Source organism: Mugil cephalus, chromosome 9 (genome assembly GCF_022458985.1).
Source record: "Mugil cephalus isolate CIBA_MC_2020 chromosome 9, CIBA_Mcephalus_1.1, whole genome shotgun sequence".
NCBI classification, from domain to species: Eukaryota; Metazoa; Chordata; class Actinopteri; order Mugiliformes; family Mugilidae; genus Mugil; species Mugil cephalus.
The window spans coordinates 24,404,696-24,425,183 of record NC_061778.1 but is presented as its reverse complement, the minus strand read 5'-3'; the positions used below and the strand labels follow the sequence as shown (position 1 = coordinate 24,425,183).

Genomic DNA, 20,488 nt, shown 5'->3' with positions numbered 1-20,488 from the left:
TGTGCTGCTGCTGCTGCTGCTGAGGATATCTCTTCATCTGCTACCTATTAGTAAAATAAATAAATAAATGAATAAAATCTGCCTTTCATTTGTCTTTATGTCAACAAGTTAAATAAAACTCCATGCTTGGATGGATTCAACAAAATAAAAGCTAATGAATAATATAATAAATATTTAAAACAATAGATGTACTGGGTAGTACATATTCTATGAAGCATATAACACTATTACCTGTAAAATTTAAAAAAAAAAAATGTTTCATTCAATTTTAAAAAATACATATTTAAATATTTAAATGGATGGGTCAAACTGCAGGAACATAATTTCCCCCACAGGGATCAATATAATATCAATTATAATTTTTATTTCAATTATTTATTTATTTGAAGCTCCATGCTGCTAGCTGTTCATGCATTGGTGCAGTATTTCCAGTTTAATAATGTTGTGATCATAAAACCCTTGCCTTAGCTACACTGGTCTGGTAGCTATAAAACTTAAGTCTAAGGTCTCAATCGAGCTTAAAGCCAGAGCTTGAAAACCAATAGTCATGCTATGTATGATATATTAAAATGATTAAACATACTTCATGGTAGACGTTTGCAAAAGACCAGTGTCTATGCAAAGAATTTGGTTGTAATTTAGTGGCTTCCAAGCAGAAAAACTAAAATCCCATTAAAACCTAAAAAACTGCAAATGTTGATGCAGAAGAAGCAGAAAGAGTGTAAATAATTTAGGCCTACACTTTTTGACTTTTCATTTTTCACATTCCGTGGTCTCTCTTAGGTCAAAGAGCCTGGCACTCCATGCTGTGCGTTCACGCTCCATCAACTCGGACACCGGGGAGGACTGCGAGGGGGCGGAGCTAAGCACGGACAATGCCTTTTCAAATACTTTGCCTAATCAGCACTCAGAAAACCAGGAAGAGTCTACAGAGAGGAAACCGACCAGTGAGAGCTCGCTGCCCGTCACCGCTCCACTAGGCCGAGAGGTCACAGAGCCAGAGAAAGGTGAAAGCAGAGAAAAGGACGGAGAGAAGGGGCAGCAGGGGGAAGCTGACAGACTCTTCATCCATCTAAGAGACAACATGGAGACGATCAGAGAGTTCTGTAAAGACATGATGCAGCAGATCCCCATACCAGAGCAGTGTGTGATAGAAGGTAATGTAAACATCAATAGTAGAAATACTTTTTGGTATTCAATATTCAATAACAGAACTGGGTAGGTCCAACTATATGTGTGTGTGGTTATCTATCTTTCACTTTCACTTTTTCAACATCTAGGTAACTGGTGTTGGGTATTCCTTCACTGTTTCTTCATCAATTAAGTAGATTATCCAAGTGTGACACTCATTCAGTCATCTTCTATAACCACTTGTTCTCTCCAGGGCAGGAACTGGAGAATATTCCAGCTGTCATTAGGTGAGAAGCAGAGTACACCCTGGACAGGTCTCCAGTCTATTACAGGGTGACACAGAGAGAGACAGAGAACCATTCACACTCACACCTACGACCAATGTAGAATCACCAATGAATCTAACAAGTATGTCTTTGGATAGTGGGAGGAAGCTGGAGTACCCAGAGAGAACCCACGTAGACACAGGGAGAACATGCAAACTCCACCCAGAAAGACCCCAGGATTCAAACCCAGTCTTCTTTCTGTAAGGCATCAGGTAAATATGCCATCCATTGACTGAAGAAACAAACAAACTCACCAGAGAAATGAAAGGAACATTAGTAGAGGCCAAATCAATACTTTGGTACATTCTGAGAAAAAGAACGTACTTGTGAGCTCTGCAACATATGAAAGGACTGTATGTCCACTGAAGACACCAGTAGTGGATAATCTCATCCAAATGAAGAACACTCCAGGAGGTTGGCATATCATCATCCACGCCTTCCAAGAAAAGACTTAAGGCACAAATGCAAGCAGGTTTATCAACTGATAATCCTCAAGAATTGAAAGTTGAGCTTAGACTTTCACAAAAAAATCTTTACAATCACTTTTGAGCCTCTGAAAACAGGGGGCTGTGTACATAAATGGTTTTAATTCTGAAATCCTCCCCACATGTGAATTTACTCAAATTAAAGAAGACAGGCTGCACTCATATTTATCTGCCAGTGTCCAAACTGATAAAGCCCTATTTCATTGATACATTAGTATCCACAGAGGGGAGGATTTACTTAACCTGGTGAACTTGAATGAGATTAATCAGTCCCAGCCGGTGAGGCGGTGGCGGGGTCTGATTAATGGTGTGGTCTGAATACACAACTTTTCCCCCTTCTCGTTCCACCCTGCTCTATCTTTCACACAATGAACACCCACACATATTCAGATGCATCCATGCACAGCAGTGACTAGATGGCTGATCAGTGTTTCTTAAGCCCTAAACAGACAGGGATTTATTTCTCTACGGGGAGTTTTAATGTTGTGTCTGCTGATCACTGATTTTTATCTTGACCAGGACATAGTGGGATGCCCCCACCCGAACTATTAGTTACAGCCATGAATATCCTCATGTAATGTCCATCCTGTCTGGACTCTTTATACTGTATGTGTGCTAGCAGCTGTGTTTTTTGTGTCCAATAATTCATCAACCTACCATTCAGGGTTCACAGCAAATACCTTGTTCCTAATATCCCCTTTTAATCCTTTCTAAATGACACTTTTAAGCAGTCTTTGACATTGTTTTGGCTTTAAAAGTCAGAAGAAAAAGCACACAGGCAAATGAAAAGGAAAAAAAGCATCCTTTATTTGCTGCAGGCGTTCTTCTCCTAAGCTCCTCCAAGGTTGACAATAGTTCAACCCACCTTGAATGAATAAACAGACTCAGAAGAGAAACGTGTCGATGACAGTAAATTGTTGCAATTCAGCTTTAGAAGTACATCATCTTAAAAAGGATTAGAATTGTTTTCAACATGTTACATCATTTGACCAATGTTTTATAAATGATGACAGTAAACCAGGCCTCAGAGGATCAAGTTGGTGATATTCTGCTCTAGTCTAGTCTACGTTAGGGTTTCTGTAATTCCTCTGGCTGTCTCTCCCAAGCCTTTTTATTGCATCTGAAGATGGAGATCTTTCAATTTTAATGTTTGTATAATGTAATGTTCTGTTAAAATGATTTCCTTTAACAGCTGAAGTTTTACGCAGCACAGTTTCAGCAGAATATTGTGTGATTTTCAGATACAGACGCAATTCTTTCAAATGTTTAGTGACAGGAGGACAGGGTCCATAACAATACTTGTTGCTGATGTACCTTAATTCAACTGCAGAAACCTGTGAACGTATTGAATATACTGTAATGTAAAGACCATGAGCCAAACTCCAGGAGGCAGATGTCAAGAATCTAATTTGTCAAATGGAAAAATGAATCAAGGCGGAGAAGCAGATAATTGTTTTAAGGTGGGCAGGGTCATTGTGTTGAATTACAATCAGTACTAAACCGTCACAGCACAGGTTTAAAGGACCCAAAAGCATGACATAAAAGTTACCAAGCAAAAGTTCTATGGATAAAAAAATTCTCGTAGAGGTTACAAGAAGGAGGCAACTGAGCAGAAGGGCAAGGAGAAACATGCATTAACATTGGCCAGCAATGACAGGCAGCTCAAAGGCAATCTGGTAACTGGTGTCTGGTGAGCTGGGGGGATAAATACAGAGGGAGTTGATTAGGGACGTGGGTGGGGAAGGTCAGGTGTGAGTGGTTGGGTCTGAAATGACTGACGAGTTAGTGGAAAGAAAGAAAACCAGAAAGAAATGAATGTCATGAGCAAAACTCACGAGTAGAACCAGATGAATGGCATACAGACAAACTGATCAAGTACCTGTGAGATGATCCACAGAGGCCCCTCCCCTCAACCCACAGGACCCAAAGACCCCACTAACAACATTCTGTTGCCAGACACCACAGGACACCCTCAGAAGGACCATGTCCAGTCTCTGATGAGTCACAACTGTTTTGGAGACACAAGGTAGACCTACACTATATTAAGAAGGTGGTCATAATGTTACGCCTGATCGGTCATATACTGTATCAGCTATATGAGAGTAGCTTTGTGTGCGTGCAAGAATACAGTACCAGCAGTGCACACAGACAGAGGGTTCAAGCAGTTCATGTGAAGAAAACAAAAAACACTATGAAATTAGAAACCACCTACATCTCTAACTAATCTAATCCATTTTCTAAAACTCCGTAATCCATTTTCACATTTCTCCACTTCTTCTTCTCATGCATAGGGATGTGATATTTTCATTTTTCAGCTTCACTGCCATCATTTAGTGGCGCTTGTCATCACCTGTTTCATATCGAACTGATGTTTTAACTTAAACCAGGCCCCCGTGGAATGACAAGTCTTAGCTTGATGTGATATAAAGAATTAAAAACACGGCGTGCATATAGACAGACACACATTTTCCAAGCACATTTAGGCATCGGTGCATGGCAATCATGTCTCAATGACATCTGCAAATTGCGAGTGTGTGCAGGCATTCACATGCGCACGTCAATATATATTATGCATCAGTGCATTTGTACAACCATAAAAACGCAAGGGTTAACGCAAGACAGTGACATTGTTCTATGTATTCTTTGTATGAACTAAAACACTATGGCACTGGAGGTTATGAGTTATAGGTTGACAAAAGGGGATGTTGTTGCTCCACAATTACACGCAAGTGCACACACTAAATACAGGAGACAGGAATATAAAACATAACAAACTCCTCCTCTGGCCTCTGGTTAATTGATTAAATCTGAAAAGAGACACAAACACACGCTCCGGTCCTCATCACATAATTGGTGCTTTGCATTCGCTGTCTTAATGAAAATCAAGGCCAGGTCTCGTAGGATATGATGTCACAAGTGGTCTCATCTGGATGATGTCACTGTGCTGCTGGCTGACCTTCACGTGAGCCACTGACCCTCCATCTCAGAGGGCGAGGAAGCGCCAGATGAATGCTGAATCCAAACAATAGCACACACGCATAAAAAAAAAATAAAAAATCTATCACATATGCACACACGCTGAGGAGTGAAGAAGTATATAAACACACACACGCTCAAACTGTCAAAACCTGAGTGAACAATGCAAAACAAGGACACTATATGAAGTATTCGGTTCACGCAGTAACAAGATGAGGAAAGTGAAGATTGTGAAGAATACCCTGATAAACAGACTTCTATTCATCACTTTCAGCATCTACTCAGAATATCTGCAGTTGTTTAGATTGCCAAGACTTTTACTGTGAATAACAAATAGGGGATGTTCACAACATGGATGTATTTAAAAGAATCCAGCAGATCCTGGAGCCATATGTGTCATATGTCCGATAGGTTTCAGGGCCAACTATGTGCAGAGCTCAGAATTGAGGCTCTAAGGTCAAAGAGTGTATTCTGTACACACTGCTAGTTGTATAGTGTGCAAGCATGCAGAAATACACATTTTCTTATTGGACCAACAATCAACTTTTATCTGGCCATTTGACCTATTGAAATCATCAGAGATTCTCACTGACCCTTTCGGACCCCTAAATAAAACTTGAACATGCTAGAAGTGACTCTGGCCACTGTTAGAAATAGAAAAGAAAATGAAGTATTTGTTGATGACAATGAATTCATTCAGTTAAAGAACATGAACAAATCAGAGCCACGTTTTCAACAGCTGATACTGCATTTGTTGTCTTTTCAAACAACTCATTTTAACAACTCGTCCTTTTCTGCCCCTGGTCATGTCACGTGATGTTTACCCCACATGGGGTAAATAGGCACAGAAAGAATGTGTTTATCTTACCCAGAAACACATGATTACGAGTGTTTACATCATACTTAGGTACCAGTATTTTCTAGTTTTACTGATTGTTGACGAAATCCTTTCAGGTCAGTCTGTTCTGATTGAGATGGTAACATGAGGAATTTTAATTCTGATTTATTTATATGTATATATATATATACTGTATATGTAAGTATCTTGGCAGCGCAGAGGTGTGGTCCTTTCTGGGTGGAGTTTACATGTTCTTTCTGGGTCTGATGTGTAATCTGGTTTCCTCCCACCGTCCAAAGACACGCTCAGAGAGGCAAGAGGTTGTTTGTCTCTCTGCGTTAGCTCTGTGATAGACTGGAGACGTGTCCAGGGTGTACCCTGCCTCTCACCCAGCGACAGCTGAATGAATGAATATATGAGTATCTGCTGTTATACTAATTTGGCTCCAGCAGACAACGGACACAGCCATTTTATGGTTGTTTTCATTTTCTGGGCAACTGCAGAGTTCCAAGAAAGAAACTCATTTGCCACAAACCGTGTTGCAGAATTAACTTCTACGTGCTTACCACACAGGCAAAAGAAATAGCCAGAAAAAACAATGGTTTGTTTTCGTTCATCTTTCTGTTGCAGCCCGTGATTTCTATTTGACGTGTGGCAATAGTTGCCCCTTGTCTAGTTTTTCCTTTTTGGCTGAGAGGTGGGACTTTGTGGGAGACAGTGGTGGGGAGGGAAGACACTTTATGCCGAACAATGTTATGATTCACTTTGTAAATATGTTCCCATGGTTGCACAAGTCCATATGTGCACAGAGAAACAATCAGAGAGCCACTTTGGAGTGTCTCATAATATGTCCTAATTTATCGTCTTTTGTTTGTGTGAGTGATGCAGATTCAAATCGAGGTTGTGTGGCCAAGCTGTCGTTCTCCTGTCCATTGAAGGGTCACTACTGTCTGTACGCCAAGTCCAGTTTCAACCTGACCAGCCGACAGCCTCACCTTTGGATTCACGTCATGCTGCTACATCTACAGGTAAACCCCCGCACCACATCCTCCCGTGAAGGACCCCACATGGTTCCTGGGTTCTGCTCAAGGTTTCTTCCTGTTAAAAGGGAGTTTTTCCTTGCCACCATCGCCCTCAGGCTTGCTCTGGAGGTTGCAGGCTGGTTTTTGTGAAGCGTCTTGAGACGATTTGTATTGTTATTGGCACTATATAAATAAAACTGAATTGAATTAAATTGAAATGGTATCTACAGCCCTGTCCGATGGACGAAAATGCCACATTTCCACCCAACTGTTTTTGTTGCAGTCATTTATCTTAACAGCCGGTATTTAAGAGGGTTTGACCGAGTTTACAATCCAGGAACAGAAGCTGAAGCTTTCAGCCGCTGGTCCATTATATTTAACTGCCACACTGTTTTACTATTTATCTGCTACAGGTTTACGACTCCCCCTTATCTGTCACATGCTACGTAGGTTTATGAAATCGAAATAACAGTTTACAGCAGTATGGAAATAGAACATTAATGTTGCACAGTTGCACATTTTTGGAATTTTAAGTGTTGGGTACATGTTTTTCCTCCTTTGTGCCCACATGTCTCTGTTTTGATCCTTTTTTTGTTGTTGTTCTCTTTTCATTTTGTTTTCCCTCTCTGTGACTAGAGTAAATCCAGTGTCCCTCTGTGCACCGGGGACAAGTGTGTCCAAAGACTGGCTTCTCTTTGGGAGAAGACGCAGCTTAAAGGCGCTCATAGCTTTTCCATCGCTATGACACAGCATGCCACGCCACACAGGAAGGTACTGGACCACAGTGTGTGTGAGTGGGGTTGTGGGTGTGGGCATGTCTGCATCTGTCTCCTGCAGAGAGGATGATGTCATTGGTTGTGTAAAAAAGAAAAAAAGTGAAATTCCACATTAGGAAAGTATCAACATCCACTTTGTTTAGATAGGCAGCCCAGTAAATGGACATTTCTGTATACAAGACCTCCACTCACACCGGCTCCTCATCTTTACTGTGTCTATTTGTGTGCGCACGTGTGAAAAACTGAGTCACGGAGCGAAAGACTGACTGAACGTGAGCGAATATATGCGCCTGTCTCAGTGTGTTTTTGTAAGTGCGAGCATGTGGGCGGTGTTCCTTGAAAGTCCTATCATAATGTGACGAGCTAAGTGGTCGTTGGGAAATAATTAGAGCAACAAAGAAAATACAGCTGTCGCTTGTCTGTCTCTGAACGCGTGTTGTGGCTGCAGCCAGCTATGTTTACCATATGGAGCCCAAGCGAACCGTCGCACATGTACGGACACGTGCACGAAGAGTCAGTCTAACATGTGTGCATTCAAATGTTGCTGTCCACTCATGCAGTTCATGTAGAGGTGCACTATCTCTGTCTCTTTCTTTAACACACTTTGACCAACTTTCCTCTTCAGAGGATGTTGCAATCACAAGGATCTCCTGGAGAATACTGATTTTTTTGTTTTTTTTAAATCTAAGCTAAGAAGTAGACGCACACTCATGCATGTGACACATAAAACATCTGCTGTGCATAGGAGAGACATCTATAGGGTGTCGCTCTCCAGAAAAATACTGTACCTTTATGGCTGATCTCAACTGGCCATTTAACTTACTGATGGGGTATAACGTTGGAGGATCCCTCCCTGACTTCACCCATAGTTTTGAGTGTTTCTACAGCACACTGTAGCTGATCTGGACATCCCTGTGCCTGACTCCGCCTTGCTCCTGGCTGAGACAGTAATGAACAACCAAATGGAGCGTGAGTAGAGCTATTGCAGCTAGTGAGCTGTCAGGGCTACCGCCTGTCATTCAAAGAATCAGCATCAGCTTTATTGTCCAGCTATGTGAACAACATACAAGGACTTTGACTCCGGTCACTTTGCTCAATGGTACAAGAAAATAAACAACACTATAAGCATAAAAATAGAACGTGTGAAAAAAGAATAGAATAAAGTCCAGCACTGGATGGTCCTATGTTCAGTAGTTCTTCCCTGCTTAATTTAATAGCAGAGGGAATAGAAAGAACCGCACTAAAAAGTAAAAAAGCAACAAGTACCAGAGAGCATAGCACCGAGGCGACCCTCCGCGGCGCCATCTTGGATCGCGGCAGCATCCTTAATTGTGCATGACTTGTAGCCTTGTAAATGTGTTTGTTCCCACCGTGAAGCTGAATATTTTAACGGAAAGTTTGTGCACGACTGACTCGCTCTCACAGACAGCCTCAGCTTTTAGCCACTTTTGACTTTAGTAAATAAAAAAAGACTGCGATATACAGACTTGTAACAGCTGTTTTTTGCTTGTTTTGCGAGCGTTTCAAGAAATGACTAATTGCAATGTTATATTTGCATGTTTAAGCTGTAGACTCAGCTGAAATAAACTGTTTGTGCAGTGAGATCACTGCGCCACAAACCAACACATTTTTATGCACTCATGTGATCAGCAACATTGATGTCTGGGTGTCTAATTTTAACCTGTCTAATTTGCACCTGTCGGGGGAAAAGAATGTGTTTTTCCTTCAAAGTAAATATTGAATTTAACTAGAAAGAGGAAGGAAGAGGGTCACAACCTTTCTCTCCATCCATACGCAGTGTTTCCTCTTTTCTCCACACTTGTCACTGTCACCCCATCAAGTGATGTGAAGAGAGGACAGCTGCTACATACATGAGACTGAAAAGTTCACCAATTACAGCTGTACTGACACAGATTGAAAGGGAGGCTGAAGGGCTTCATGAAGCTTCACCAATTTAAGAGAGACGCATGTTCAATGTGTTAATGTGTCAATGAAAATGAAAAGGATGGTGAGGATGAGGAGTAAAACACTGAGAAATATAACAAGAATCTATATAATGAAATCAGTCTGAATGATTAACGGAGAAAGATATTCAAAGATAGGAGCCAAAAACGGGATGTGGCGATGAAAAGATTAAAAGGGCTTTAGTAAAGTTGCGTGAAAATGAAAACTGAGGCTGATAACATTTGAGGGAACATTAGTTTGTGAACTTGGCAAGCATGGAGAGAGGGATGGTAACAGACTGTGGAGTCATTTCTCAGAGGATACGGTAAGAGCCATGAGCAAGAGAAAGAGGAAGAGAGACATGAGATATGAGCAGAGCGGAAGCCTGAAAGGGGAGATACTTCATGTGTATTGTTTCACCTTTTCTTCCACCGATTGCCCAGAGCAAGGGCGTTTGTTGATACAACTGTGCTTCAGATAAAGTCTTATGGAGGCAGAGGAGGGTGGAAGACGAGGTACTCAGAGATAACATAAAGCTAAGGAGCCCAGGTCGATTAGATAAAGATGTTTAGGGACGAAAAGAGAGAAGAGAAGGAGTTGTTACGTCTGTCTGTGTTCGTTTGAAGCAGCTTTTAATGGAAGAACCCCTGCCTTGCTCCCACATTTATGCCCAGACAGATCTAAAGATGAAAGCCTGTTCCTTGTTTAATGTCATAATCCATCTCTGCTCCATCCCCTTTCCAAACACTCCCACTTCTCATCCACTCACCTTTCTCTAACACTTACACTCCCCTCTCTCCTCCTCTTCCTGCCTCACCCTCCCACTGCAGCAGTTTCATTATATAAAATCTCATCTTCCAGATCTCGCCTTTTCTAAATGTAGATTCAACTCAGAGTAAGAAAATCTGAGGGAGACTATGGAAAACAGCTGATTTGAATATGGAGACATCAAATAATGGGGCGGCCCACCCCACCAAAGGGAGAAAAAAGGGGTTACTTCCTGTCACATTCAGCCAGTGTTTGGTTAGTTGTCAGTTACTGGTATTATTCCTTTTGCAACAATTTGTAGTTGAAGAGAAACAACAAATTGTTGTATGCAACGTTACAGTGTCTATTCATTAGTCATCATTGCAACATCTGCCCTCATACTCAGCTTTGATCAGCTTTGCCTCATTGTCAGGTACTTAAACTATTTTAATTAGTTTGGCTTTTGTTTAAGAATAATTTAAATGATGAAAAGAATGTCTCTTTTTTATCATCTCAGAAAGACAAAAATAGTTGGAATTAAAATTACAAAATGATTCAATGAGTTCACTGAATTTTAAAACAGATGAATAACTTGCATAAAAAGACATATTTTGCAGTTTCAGTAGCACATCTACATCTGTTCACTGTTGCAGTTGTATCCTGCTTGTGGATGTAATCGGCCATGCGTAGTTACAATCTTGCATCTTGATCAAATTATCATTATAATCTAACGACAGTGGAGGGACATAGAGGTGCAGAGAGAGAAAGGGGCACATGTTGAAAGACACGTGAGGATAGACGGATTAAATTCAGACTCATATAATCCAGCCATTGTTTCTCTTTCTTATTGAATCCACCTTTCTGGTCCCAATGAATCAAATATGGGCTTGTGTTTGTCGGCGTCAGTCTGTTGCCCAACTGCAGATTTGTCATTCTAAACACAGCGCTCCAGGGCTCATTCAAACCGTATACCAGCCATTTGTCCTCTAAGGTCCTCATATTGTCGTTAGAGGTTTTCCACTAATGGGCTCTGGAAGCTATTTTGTGCTATCTTACTCATTTTTGTTTCCTCTGTGATTCATTTTCCATTCTGTTACGCGTCAGATCTGGGCTCCATGTTCACTCCTGCACATTGTTGCTCAACCTCTGTCTAACGGATTGTCTTTTATTGTCTTTCTTTGTTGCTTTTTGGAGCTTTGCTATTCATCGGTAAACAATGTTGAAACTATTTTAATTATCTTGGCTTTTGGGTTTCATTGTCACGAAAAGTCTAAAATAGTTTCCGTGCTAAAATACAATATTATTCAATGTATTAGTTTAGTGACACACATCATACCATTTTGTTTGGACACATCATGCACAGTTTTATCTTAACAGCATTATGTGGGTTTGTTTCTCAGCAAAAAGACAGGCCTGATAAGGTGTGATTGTAGAGCAGCAACACACGAGGCATCTTTACTCTTGTCAAGCATATTCCTCAGTGTAGCTTTTGTTCATTGTCGAAAACCGTAATTTTGTCAAGCTAGGTAAGGACATTCATTGTGAGGTTCTCAAAAATCCCAGCTAACGTTGGGAGCAGACATGCTATTGTCTGTGCTTATTAATAAACAAGTGTACAAACTTTTAAATGCTTTGTGATCTGGTATTGGTCCGGGAGCTGGTATTTGGGAATCTGGAGTATGTAGTAGATTGTCAAGGTAAAGCTAGCTTTAAAGGAGAAATCAGAAAAACTGGCTTTTTGTTATACTGTACATTCTTTAATTGCATGCAGAGATTTACAGGGCCAGAAATTATATACATTATGTTTTCATAGGGTGAGCATTTTCCCTTAAGACATAACACTGATCAATATACTGAATACAGTTTCACCTTTAATGACGTGACCATTTTAGTTTACCATATGGTAAGGTACAAGTATCTTTTATTACATATAGAGATGCATGTAGCAACTTGTCACCAAGCAGAGAGACGCAGCTTATGGTCACCGACAATTTCTGTTTGGACCCAGGAGCATCCAAACAAGGAGTGAAGTTTGTTTCTTTTTACACTTGAAGCAAACATTAGCATCCTAGAAACATTGACACACAGTCCACACATGGCCAAAAGTTATATAATGCATTATTACACAGGATAAGATGTTAACAATCCTTGTTCCAACATCTGAGGCAAAACACATTTAGAAGCCCAGTCCGACTGAAAAACCGACCAGCAGGCTAGCAGTCAGCTACCAACTAGCATTAATTGTGACATTAATTACAGTGTCAAACATTGTGTGGAACCATCAGAAATGTTGGCTCTTGCCTGTGTTTGCCTTGTTGGTGGCAGTCTTTTGATTTTACCACTCAAAACACTGGACTAAGATTTTGTTTGGTCATGGAGTGAAGCCAAGTTTTCAAGCCAACCTTTCAAATAGCCAGCATTCCTCCCAAGTATAGCATCATCACCCAGGGGCAACATACTGTTTGTTTTACAAAAATAATGACCCATAGCCTTCATTTACCTTGACAGAAACACCAACACTGACTGTAAATCTGCCTTTAGTGTAACTAGTTAACCACCAACATTGAAGAATGCCATGCTGTATAAACAGAACTTCTAAAATTTAAGTGTTCATGAACTGAAAAGCAATTGGGGAGCAAACTGTCAGCAAAACTTCAAATCATTTTAACATAGAAATACCATTGGCACACTCATCAATAATGAGTCACTGAAACATTAACTTACTCTTTTTCATGTCATTCTTTCTCACAGTCTCTGTTCTGTTTTTTACTTTTGTGTTGTTCACCTTTCTGTCTTCAACTCTTCCTCTGTTTTGCAACATGTGTCTCCTGAAGGACGCTCCGTCTCCTGCAGCCAATGAGAATAATAATGTTGGTGTAAACCCACAGATGGCTCCTCTCTCTGCAACACATGGCCCTGCTTAATCTCTATCCGCAGGCAAGGCCCTTTCACCTCTGTTATTTAAGTCGTAACGACACTGAGAACGCTCTGATGTGAGGGTGAATCTAAATGCGCTGCCGCTCTTTCAATAACAGTTGTGCTTGTTAATGATCAGTGCTTTTCATGTGTATTGAAATGAGGGGTCAAGTTTCATTGGGCCAAATGGGAACACACACAAAAAACAGCTTTCACATTCACATCCTTGCTCATTAACATCAAACGCTGAGGAGTAAAAGGTCAAAGGGCCTGACACACAAGTAGCTCAACCATCACAGCTACTTGTTTTCCTAACATTCATTTAAATCCTGTTCCTTGGGGATGTTTGATTGGAGCCTAACTTTTTGTAGTAAGAAATATTACTCGTATTTCGTAAATGCATCATTGGAATGACAATCTCTCAAGGGTGTTAGTGTTACCAAAGTGTGTTTGTGTGTGTTTACAGTGAAGTATAACTTTTTCCATGTGTATGACGCCTTAAGAGATTTCTAAAGGGAGTCTGGTTGCACATTTGAATACTGATATTTTTAGTAAGCAGTAGCCCATGACTGCAAGTTGCTATTTCTTATATTTGAAGGCCACTTATTGGTGTGTGTAAATGTACACGTACGTACACACACTGATCCATAATTATCATCTACCTATAAAGCAAATTAGTCTCAGGCTTCTACGTCATAATATTGTATATATATATTGCATAATATTGTATGGGTTTTGCCGGCATATCCCATCATCCCTGACCTAGATTGACTCCACTAGCCCCTCTGAAGGTGTACAATGGTATATGACACATTAGCAAACACGTCCTTTAAGGCCTTGTTTGTACAGCACATCCTGAAGTCTTGACTGGAATGAGATCTGGGAAAAGTTATGGCCAAGTCAACACTTTGAACTTATTGGGTTCCTCAAACCATTTTCGTTTTGTGACAATGGCACATTCTCCTACTGCAAGAGGCCACAGCCATCAGGGATTACCGTTTCCATTGAATTGTTTACATGGTCTGCGACAATGTTAAGTTAGGTAGTATGTGCCAAAGAACCCAGGTCCCCCAGCCAAACTTTGCTAAAAGCGTCCCACTTCCTCCACCCGCTTGTCTTCTCCATAGTGCATCCTGGTGCCATGTGTTCCCCAGGTAAGCAACTCAAATGCACCTGTCCATCTGTGAAAGAAAACATAAGTCTTCAGACCAGGCAACATTGTATCATTACTCCGAGGGGAGGGGGTCATATTGAGCACCCTGTTTGCAGCTACACAGCCTAAAAAAACGTGATGCATTGCGTTTTCTGAGCTACAGTAGCTCGTCTGTTGCTGAGCTCCGACTCAGTCGTCTAGCCATAATAATTTAGCCCTTGGCAAAGTCACTCCAGTCACATAGTTTTTTCTGTAGCTGCGCATAGTCTCTATGGTTCATATGCTAACTCCTTATACTGGATTGCAGTCCAAGGCCGATGCTGAATAATTTCAGCTTAATGCTGGCAGCTTCAATCAGCTTTACATTTGTTAGTTCAACCAATTTCTGGGTTCTGGGTTTTTGCAAGCAATGACTTCCCAAGCATTCACACCCGAATAAGTGTAGGTGTATTACTCGGGACACCAGGGATACGGAGCGTTGAGTGAGAAGTTGGTTGGAAGAGTGATTCTTGGGAACCTTCAAGCCGCAGGCATCCAGTTCTGAACAGACATGTTTTGAATGATCATTCCACTAAAAGCTATGTATATACGGTACCTGATTCTCAGTCTTTTCGTCGGTATGCAAACCATTTAAAACACTGCTGAGATTCTTTAAACACCTTTAAATGTCTCTTCAAACCTGAAAAAGGAAGTGTAAATGAACAGCAGGCATGAGTGCAAAACATGTGAGCAAAGCCACGCTGGGCCACAACCAACCACCGTCTGTCTTTTTATGTCTTTATATGTCTTTAGTGCACCTGTGTTGTATTAGTGGACTGACTATATAGCACTGTAGACCACAACAGCCCCACTGAGGAGTTCAAATACATACATAGCGCTTTCATTTGTGTACGTTCCATTTGTCCACAGGACCTGGACAACCTTCAGATCCAGCTGGAGGAAGTGCGTTTCTTCGACCTGTTTGGATACAGTGAGGATGAAGGAGGTTGGCTCTGCTTCATGTGCAACAATCCTGAGAAGGCCACAGGTACACACCCACACACAGTCGGAAAGGATGTGAGGAATGACTGATTGAACTACTATTATCTGGAAACGAACTCCCTCCAGTTAAACTGTACATTTTCATTCTTGCGTACCAGCAACCATCAAATTACACACTTTGCCTTACACACTACATTCCTCTGCGGTTTCTCTGAGTAGCTCTGAGCCCTTGTTCTCTTCTTTAAACACAGCAATGAACAAATACAGTGGGGTTTTAAAAGATTCCTTTTTCAATTCATGTCATCTTAAAGGCACTTATGGGCACAGTAGGGTATCTCTGGGGGCCCCCGTGGGATGTTTTCACTCAAAATGCCATCGAGGGAAACAATCTTTTCCCAGAACAGTGAAGGAAACTGGAGGAGAGAGCAGAGCTTTTTAAAACAGCTGCCGGACTAATTTTAGTGTTGTGAAGGTTCAGTGTAAGCAGTCACTGCCATCATGACTCATTTTTGGTTGCTTTACTTTGGATCATCATCCCCCTTCAGTGAATTGGAATGGTGACTAAATCTTTACCAACAAAATTAACTAAATTTAAGTTTTGTGTTTGTCTACACGCTGGAAACACTTTTGTACACCTGTCTCACATACATACTGGCTCCACATTATGGAACAACCTACATAGGCTGGATTTACAGTATGTTGTCAATCATTTCTCCCTGAGTGTGTGTAGGTGCGTGAGAGGACAGTCAATTTACAGTGTCTATAAATCACAGAGATAGTTAAAGCCTTCCGAGAACATACAGGGCGGCAAATGTTGGGTTTCATATCCACATTCATCATTTTGTCAGTTATTAGTTGCACAAGAGGGTCACTTGAGAAAGATGTCATCAGATGAAGAAATATGGTGGAGAACCAGAGGAAAAGGTAAAAGTACATGTACTCTTGGGGGCAGCTTTAAATCTCCACCCCATCCATATGTGATTGTGCTACTGTTTGATTTCCACAAATTAAAAGCCATATGCTATGTCCCAAAAAGTAAAAGCCAGAGACAGAAGCTGTTTATCAGTGGAAACAAACAAGCAGATTGGAGGCAGTCAAACTTTAAGGTGTAAGAAGGAGAAAAGTTCAGATTTGTGAAGAGTACTACAATAGTATGTTGCAGGTATTGATAGATTTATTCAATTACAAGTAAATTTGGATACTCACTAAGTACCATATGAGTATCAAGCTACAGGCTCCTAGCATTCCAGCAGGCCAACACGCCTGACTGGTCTTTTTATAGGATTATTGAGTTGCACATGAATGTCTTTGAGGAGTGAATAGGGTAAGGCGTAATTTTCCAACTATTTCATATCTGTCACAGCATTGACAGTACTTGCCTGAGTCAAAAAACAAACAAACAAAAAAAACACTTCCAGGATGTACGAATATGATCATAGTTTGTTACCGTAAAGTGGTACTGGCAGCTTTAGTTGAGCTGTTTTAGTACAAGTACATTAGGGCAGTATCAGATATGCTTCAACAGAGCACACAAAAATGGATACCACCATTTTTGATTATATTTTGTAGCCACTGTTTCCATGTTTTTTCTGTGAAGTTCAATGACACCGTGTACATGCCCATAACACATATTCTAATGTGACTACTTGTGCACATGAACAGGACCCAACTCTCTACATTGATAGAAACTCCCTATCTATACTGTTACTGATACAAATACACACACACACACGTGTGTATTTGTATCAATCTTTCCATCCATCTTCACCTGAATGCAATATGGTCTGATATAACTTAATGCTGGACAAACTCACATTGTTGCTGATGAACTGTACCTGGCATTAGAGTAAATATAGGATTAGGCCTAATTCCACTAAAAGCTGATGCTTTATTTTCTAAATTAGTTTTTATCCTCCCATCTCTTCTGATTAAAGTTTGTCTCTTATTTCATTGTTTCCACTGCCAAGAGCAGCGGGAGTAGGATCTTTCAGGGTTATTAGAAACCTAAACATGAAATTTACTCTCACACACTCACGTTTTCTGTATTTTTGTGACTATGAGTAAAAATGAAAAAAAAAAAAAAAAACTCACACTGATGTTAATATTGCTACAGTCAGTGTTGATTAACGTGATGATAAAGAAAGACTCAAGTCTGATGTTTAATTAGCTTCAGGTGAAAAACGTCATCAGGTAGGCAGGTGGACATGAAACACTATATTGTAAGATCTCCAGACATTTAAATGAAATCAAGACAGAGGTTGTCCCTAAGTTTTCATTTTCTCTTCCTTGCATGCTATTGTCTCATCTTGAAATACTCAAACCCACAAATAGACACGCACACATCAGCCTTCCCAACCAAAACAGGACAAAAACACAATGATGCCCTTCTTTCATCTCTGCTGCAGAACAAACCAGTGTAATCCGTGAACCAGCTGAATGACTGCAAGGAATGAACGATTACCTTTCAGAGTCATGACGGTCTCTTTTCATTGTAGGATTATTTACATAGGCAATATTATTACTTCCTTCTGAGACTAAGTCAAAGTGTGTGTGTATGTGGATGCATGTGTTCAGTAAAAGAATTTTAAATGGCCCTACTACTTTCTATAGCTGTGGACATCATTGGAACAGCCTGTAATAGGGTAAATCTAACCAGACCAGTGCTGGTCTATCTGCCTGCATACTACTTCTATGAACAGAAACACTTTTTAACTAAAATTAGTTAATGAGACCAAAGCACAGATTTTCACTGGTCTAATGTCTGTTCCTTGTGTTCTTTGGCCCAAACAAATCTCTTCTGCTTGCTGTTTTTCCTTAGTGGAGGTTTCTTAGCAGCTATTCAACCACAAAGAACTGACACAGTCTCCTCTGAACATTTGATGTGGAGCTCCATATGTTTGATATCTTTAGTATGTAGAAAGTAGTTAAAATAAAGAAAAAAACATTGAATGAGAGGGTGTGTCCAAACGTTGGACTGGTATTGTATATACTGCATGTAGACACAACTCCACATTACTGCAGAGCTGAAATTGCAAAATTTAAATCTGTTAAAAACACACATGCCTCACTGTCTAGACTGCAACTTGTACACAAACACATTCACGATTCAGCGGTTTGGAAGGTTAACCAGTGAGACTTTGGAGGAAATGAACAGATTGGGAATCAACTGAGCTTCGAACATTGTGCACTTGTGTAAATACATACAGCCTGCAACAACACACTCCCTCCACAGGGCTGTATTTTCTACCCTATGCCATATTCAAACCGCCCTCTGTGTTAAATAAGTGACCCCATTTAGACCTCTCACAGCTGGAATTTGACATTTTTGTGTCAGTCACACCTCACCTGCAGACATGAGGATCACTAAATGGAGTTCGTTGTCAATTAACTGTCAACAGTCAGACTCTGGTGCAAAGTAGTCATTCTTACATGTGCACAACCACATCTTCTCTCAGAACATTTTATTAGATTATGTTGTGGATAGTTTTGCGTTTGGTGGCTATTATATTAATATAGACAAGAGACGTGTGGAGACTCAAGTTTCCAAGGTGAAGCATCAAAATTAAAATGATATAATAACAATATATTTATGATGATATTTTTACCAAAACACTGATGTAATGGTTGTCCCCTGCAGAAAATTACCCAATTTGTTAAAGAGAAATTCGGAAGTTTCATTTGCATTGCACAAATACACCACATTTACAGGAAAGCTGTTTAAACAAAGAAAAAAAAAGCGACATATTCTGCAGCACTTTAATACTTTAGTCATCATGCTCCTAAATCTGTGCTGTCAAATATTGGATCTAAGCTGCTTGGAAATGCGGAGTGTTCACAAATTCATACCACAACATGTGGTGTCGGCCAGAAAAAAATAAAAATCCACTGGGAACGTCCTTGTCCAACTGAAAGCTGTCCAGCTACGATACATCCAGTGTATTAGGTCAGGTTACAGTAAATGACAGCGATGACTCATTTCATCTTGCTGTAACAACAGTAATGACTTGACCTCAGAACCAGTGCAGTTTGGATTTGGAACTTTTTGCTTTTATGTGACCCACTTTTTCAAATGTTCACCATAAATGCAGCACATACCGTGTATACACGCTGTTTATATTACAAGCTGCCGCCGGCTAACTCTTTACTTCACTATGCTGTCATAAAATCATGCTGACTTGGCCTGAGACACTCAGAAGTTAAACACACACGCGCGCGTGAGGAGCTGGTCTCATGTTTTAAAGGAGAAAAGAGTGAAAGGTGAAGTGTTTTCCATTGTGAAGGCCAACGTGGAGCCAGTGGTTACCGCAACCCTGCAATACTTTATGATATACTGTTGAGTTTAACTACTGGAATGTCTTTGAAGTGTGTGTTAATGAGCGCAGCAGTGTGTGTGTTTGTGCAGGTACTGTATGTGCAGACATGCCAGAATAAGGTACACAGGTTCTCTTACTTACTTTTTTTTTTTTACTCTTTCTGGGACTAGGCAGTATTTTCATTTGGGTGCTGAAAACATGCCGTCAACTAATCAGCACATTTACCCCAGAGGATGCAAGTAAGACATCAGTATGACATTTGTAGTGGAGCAGAGTCGACTCGAAATATACTTTAACATGTGCATATATGCCTTCACTCTCTCATCATGCCTCTACATGTGCAACTTGACACACTTACTCATGTCTAGAAGACAGGTCCACTGCAAAATGACGGAAAACCCCAAGTTAGACTCCACATCCTTCCACCATCAATCAGAGAAGAAGACATGCTGGTCAGAAATTCTCACCTGCAAACTGAAATATTGATCACATTGTGCCAAAGTTTAAATGAATGTCGTTACTGCAAGTTGAGTTTCAGGGGTTAGTTAAGTTTGCTTAACTGTTTAAGACAGCAATTCTAATGGGTGCCATTGGAGATAGATAGATAGATAGATAGATAGATAGATAGATAGATAGATAGATAGATAGATAGACAGACAGACAGACAGACAGACAGACAGACAGACAAACAGACTTTATTCATCCCCAAAGGGAAATTAGGTAATGACTGCTGTATATCCTCAGGCAAGGTTAAATAAACGTGGTAGACGATGGACCATTAATGACAAGAGCAGTTAATCATTTTATGATATTTATTATTAAACATCTTGTGGGGACACACCTTCTCATTGAATTGAACTGAATTCAGTGAGAAGGTGTG

At 40.5% G+C, this 20,488-nt stretch overlaps 1 protein-coding gene across 1 annotated transcript in view; it reads left to right on the top strand.

The window, feature by feature from the left end:
- Positions 1 to 20,488, top strand: part of veph1 (ventricular zone expressed PH domain-containing 1) — an 81,453-nt gene that overhangs the window by 50,869 nt on the left and 10,096 nt on the right. The window contains exons 9-12 of the mRNA XM_047594354.1: positions 784 to 1,157; positions 6,645 to 6,784; positions 7,415 to 7,549; positions 15,224 to 15,341. Of these exons, the coding sequence (XP_047450310.1) occupies positions 784 to 1,157; positions 6,645 to 6,784; positions 7,415 to 7,549; positions 15,224 to 15,341 (767 nt within the window). The remainder of the gene's footprint in view (positions 1 to 783; positions 1,158 to 6,644; positions 6,785 to 7,414; positions 7,550 to 15,223; positions 15,342 to 20,488) is intronic.